The sequence below is a fragment of the Centruroides sculpturatus genome, unplaced genomic scaffold, assembly GCF_000671375.1.
Source record: "Centruroides sculpturatus isolate CEXI.00-Female unplaced genomic scaffold, Cexi_2.0 scaffold681, whole genome shotgun sequence".
Taxonomy (NCBI): Eukaryota; Metazoa; Arthropoda; class Arachnida; order Scorpiones; family Buthidae; genus Centruroides; species Centruroides sculpturatus.
In genome coordinates this window covers 180,872-186,062 of record NW_019385004.1, presented here as the reverse complement: position 1 = coordinate 186,062, position 5,191 = coordinate 180,872, and the positions used below count along the sequence as shown (strand labels likewise).

The 5,191-nt window shown below is 34.9% G+C and overlaps 1 protein-coding gene across 1 annotated transcript; it reads right to left on the bottom strand.

Moving 5' to 3' along the window:
- Window positions 1–362: 362 nt before the first annotated feature.
- On the bottom strand, window positions 363–4,109 carry LOC111633259. The gene is made up of 4 exons (XM_023377797.1): window positions 4,077–4,109; window positions 2,096–2,317; window positions 1,124–1,310; window positions 363–1,024 (listed from the first exon to the last, which is right to left on the bottom strand). The coding sequence occupies exons 1-4, from the start codon at window positions 4,107–4,109 to the stop codon at window positions 363–365; spliced, it is 1,104 nt and encodes a 367-aa protein (XP_023233565.1).
- Between the last annotated feature and the right edge of the window lie 1,082 nt (window positions 4,110–5,191).

Genomic DNA, 5,191 nt, shown 5'->3' with positions numbered 1-5,191 from the left:
GGGAGGACTTTTATGGGGAACTGGCCTCCTATTCAGTCGTTATAGGCAAGGAGAAAACCCGGAAAACTCCAAGCAGCCAGCCTGTCCGACCGTGGCGCGAACCCACGACGAACCTCCCAGTCTTTAGGGTCTGGTCACCACTACGATGAGCGGCAACGGAGACCACTCGCCCACTGGTGGGGGCTAAGAAATGTTCTCTCGTACATCTTTGCTTTTAACGCATTATACTGGCTGGATGACCGTCTTATACCCCAGTAGAATGACTAACATCCCTTGTCGAATACTAATACACGCAATAGTATAGAACCAAACACTTGGTTAAACGTCCAATTTTAATAGAGCCGTTTAATGCAACAAATTTATTACCACCATACGAAAACTATTATTGAAAATCTGCAGTGCGTCGGAGTGTTTGTTTCTACACAAAAATACTCGTCTTTCCTTGCAATGATTGATACATAGTAGGGAAAAAACTTATAAGTAACGTAGTTCACTAGAGGAAACACTTCTCTAAATGCTCGAGTTGCTGTATCGAGGCACTTCATACACGAATCATGGAAAATATACGCGAAACATCTCTTCTGTACCATTTTGAGTTCAGAATGTTTCAGCTTCTCCAATTTTCTTTTGGCAGTTTTATAACAAGTTTCGTCTGGAAGAATAAAAACACCGAAAGCATTTGCTCTCTTCCCATAAAATACTGTGAGTCTGTATACATCTCTGTGTATTGAGTAATTTATGAAAGGTTTAGTTTTGTCTTCGTATGGACATACTGCAAAATCTTTGTACAAAATGAAACATTTAATTTCTTCGTCCGTTATGTTCATTTTGTGGCATACTTTCTTTATTTCATTCTTTAAACATGATTTGTCAGAAAGCATAGATTCGTTTCCAACGAGTTTGAACGGATAATTAAAAATATTGAAATCCGGAATGTTTGGAAACATTGATATTTGTATTTCGGTTGTTTCTTCTATTGATGAGAACTTACAACGTTCAGTAAAAGAGCGTATTTCATCTTCATCTGAAATTAAAAACGTGATGGTTAATATCACTTGATGAAGAATCTGAAATTCACAAAGTTATTTACTGTACTTTGAATAAATAATAATCATATACTTACTAATTGGGTATGCAATCCCTACATAAAGATGTCCCAGATAAACATATTTATATTGAGAATGAAAATTACGTACAGATTCGTCACCGAAAACGAAACAATTGTATTGAAAATTATCGCCGAACTCAGCGTAACGATGTAGTTTTTCCGATTCGTAGATTACGGAGTTTATTACGTTAAGAGGGATTTTCTGTTTAAAGAAATTACAATATTAACAGTTGTAAATTTATTTAGATTATAAACTAATTAATTGTGTTTTACTTTAAATGAATATTTTAACATAACTTTGCGTTATTGTGATCAAGGTAATGCATAAAAAGACTCTGCAATTTATTTTAATTTTTGTACTAACTTTTTTACAAATGCAAATGTTCACAATGCAACAGCTCAGTGCAATGCTTGGCAGGATGCAGGATGCACTTGCATCCTGTCAAGCACAACTAAATTGCCTAATAATACTTACTCTACCGATTGTGAAGTGAAATTTACTCAGTGCCGGCCCGAGGCAAGTTTTAGGATGGAGCGAGATCCTATTATGGCGCTCCCTTGGTTGCCCCTAATTTATACACTTTAATTTTATTTACCACTGAGGCGCCCTTTAGGACTTAGCGCCTGGAGCGGCTGCTCCGTTCGCCCTATGGTAGGGCCGGCTCTGCATTTACTCAAGACAAATGCAAAACATTTTGCATAGAAAAACGAATTCTCTGGATGGAGAATACACTTAAAGAAAAAGAGCATTGATCCATAGAATGTTGCAAAATCTAGATATTTTGGATTTAAATGAAGCAAACTCAGAGTATCACACACAGACTCGAATAAAATTAGAAAAAATAATCCTACGTTTCATTAATTATTTTCTAAAATGGATTCTGTAAATTAAAATTTATTTATGTTAATCGATTTTGGAATTTTGGGCATTCGCAACAACTATATAATCATGGCGTATGATCAACAAAATAATGATAGAATAATTACCCTTGAGATCATTGTTACTCTGTGATTCATCATGTGTTCGATGATATCTCTCCATTGGCTACACACTTGGCTGCATATATCTAAGTTTCTATCGTCTAAGTATTGAAATACATAAAACATTATTATTTCTGGTAATTCTGTGATTAAGATAGAGCTGCTTTGCGTTACTGGAACTATTTCTGTTATTTTTTCAACTGTCGTTTTTGCACTTTTGGCCATTCTCTGTAAAAAAGAATAATAATAATTTATTAATAACACTTATTATTATTTATCTTAACTTTAGTGAGTCCTGTCAACTTTATAGTGGTCTGAATGAAAGATTCACAAACCGCTTTTAAGTGTAGACGTCCTTTCTATGGTGATACAAATTAGTATTCAATTAAAATTAAAATTAATAGCGCCAATCTTCTGAATATACAAACCTCCCTGCAAAATTTCAGAAATTTTCGACAGAAAAGCACAAGAGTTATTCAGCTTCGAAGAGAGTGAAGAAAATTGTTCCCCCCACACACTAACATCCAGAAAAATTCGAATTTTTTGCATTTCTCGATGTTTCAGGGTGCAGTAAGTTAAAAATGTAAAAATCTTCTGGGGTTCATTTTATGACTGATTACCACTCTTTCCCGGTGTTATATATAACAGCCGGGAAAGTAAAAATAATCAGATGGAGGGACTTAAAGACTTTTTTCCTGTCAATAGGTATTGGAACTATTAATAAGGGTAAAACCGCTGTATTTTTTTAGATTACAGTAGAGCGTCATTTATCCGAATCAATTGGGGACTGGGCTTGTTCGGAAAACTTATTTTTTGGATAACCAATTATGTACGAAAAAATATATTAATTTATCCCGTGTTGAAATTTTTCTCCGTTACATGTCGCTTCGCGTTGAATTTTCATCGATGTTAAGCCTAACGAAGACTATTGTATCATTAAAAATTATTTTTTTATTTTGTACAAACAAAATAAATATATTGAAAAATATAAAACAATAAAAAATTATACTTCAGAAGTTAATTTAGTATCAAAAACGTAAAATATTTGAGTAGCCCAAGACATAGCCAAAGATTGCAGCGCCACAGCACTGGCGAAAATTTAAATTTGTCGACTGGAATTATTTCGGATAAACGACGCTCTACTGTATTTTGTACAAAATTCTAAATGTACAATAAATAGATAAATACATGATTTTTGTAATAGATGTATATGTATATTACAGTAAATAGTTTCTATCTGGCGAAAGGAAAATCAATTATTACGGAAAGTTCGTTATATTGAATGTTTGTTAAAACATACCTGCTATTCCAGCGTAAAGACAAATTGTATCGATCACTGATTAGATAATCAGAAAACTTAAATTACGTATTCAATAGAAATTCGGTTATTTTACGATAATTTCATCTATAGAGGTGATGTAAAGGTGGTCTCATATTTTTCATGGAGAGACAGTGAAAGAAGCGAAATTTGACACGGTGGCTTGTTCATAAGGGCATTGATGCTATTACATTTTGGTGATGAGAGGTCGAAAGAGTGGGGAGATGGAGGAGGATCTTATATCACTGTCCTAATACTCTATACTGTATAATGGAATACGAGTTTAGTCTAAATCAGTGTTCTTTGCAGCTGACTTAGCCTCAAAGTACGCTTTTTCATTTCCTAGTATGCCAGTATGGCCAGGAACAAATATAGAAGTTATCTTATTTACATGATTTTTAATGTGGTGCTGGATATATGCGATTTTATTGCTATTGCAATTGGGATTTAATAGAGCTTTTAGGACAGACTGAGAATTGCTGTAAATGTTGATAGGCAGAGTTTTGTTTGGTAGTGAAGTGGCCCACTGAACAGCTTGGTAGTCAGCATCATCTTCAGCTTGATAGATGAAGGTATGTGGGAGGTATCTGTACCTTCTAACATATTTTTGGCAAAATATGTCAAAATATTTTTGGCAAAATATGTCAGTTTGGAGGAAGATACAGATACTTGAGCCGACAAGAAGGGAGCTTTTGGACCCATCTATGTAGATATTAATGTCTGCATGATTATCCATGGAGGAAGCAGATGACACCAAATAACCTTGTTTACAAGATGATGATCAGAGATATTAGGGTAATTGCAATGTAGCATATGAATAGCCGTAAGATAGGAGTAGAGACCGTTGTTGAGCCTTGACGTTTGTAGTTCTAATGTAGTAGTTTAGAACCTTTTTTACAATACATAGTGGCAAAGGAAGGATCTCCGCTAGTATCAGAGAGGCTTTAGTAAAAATAGTTCTGCAGCACTTCGAAATTCTGATGACAAACTGGCTTTGAAGAGAGATTAATTTACTTGCTACTAAATTTTTACCAGTCACATCACCACAACCAGAGACGGCGTAAAGTAGCATTGGTTGTATTGCCCCATTATATAGAGTTTTATAAGCTTTATTATTTAGACCCCAGGTGCACCTAGCACATTTTAGCAGCATGTAGTTTATTTTCTTGGCCTTAGCCACGATGTAATCAATATGGCAACGGAACGTGGTTTCTCTCTATTCTCTCGTTTTATTTTGTACTAACAGACCCCGCCTCGCGTTGTTGTGGCTCAAAATGTATCTATTATAAATGTATAACACTTACCCCGTGGGGGGGGGAATTTTTCGAAAAATTTCTTCATAGTGTACATTCTGTTGACGTACCCTATTAAAACGCAATCAAAAACGCAAAAAACCGCATCTAAAATAGTAGATATAGAAGCAGAGTTCTTTACGGTAAGCCTTAATCCTGTTCATCTCCCCCCAGTGGGGGGAATTTCGACACGTATATTATATAAAAACACGTGCATATTCGAATGCAGCGTTGTGTCAAAATTTCAAAGGAATCAGTAGGAACAAACGAACATTACATTTTTATCTATCAATATATAGATAGATAGATAGATGATCTGCTTTAGTTCATTTTCACAGAAAAGCAAACTTAGGGCATCGTACTCGTAGCGCCATCTGTTGGACATAAAAGCCTTAACCTAGATTATATCTTTTAATTTATATGAATGTTTAACGGAATAATATACAGCCTATGTCCACCCTGAAGTTCCATTCTAAATATTGGTGAAAGAAT

Coding starts and splice junctions, on each gene's coding strand:
- LOC111633259 (XM_023377797.1), bottom strand. CDS start 4,109: ATGGGTCCAAAAGCTCCCTTCTTGTCGGCTCAA. Junction 1,311..2,095: donor GAGTAACAATGATCTCAAGG/GTAATTATTCTA, acceptor TTCTTTAAACAG/AAAATCCCTCTTAACGTAAT. Junction 1,025..1,123: donor AGGGATTGCATACCCAATTA/GTAAGTATATGA, acceptor TTTTAATTTCAG/ATGAAGATGAAATACGCTCT.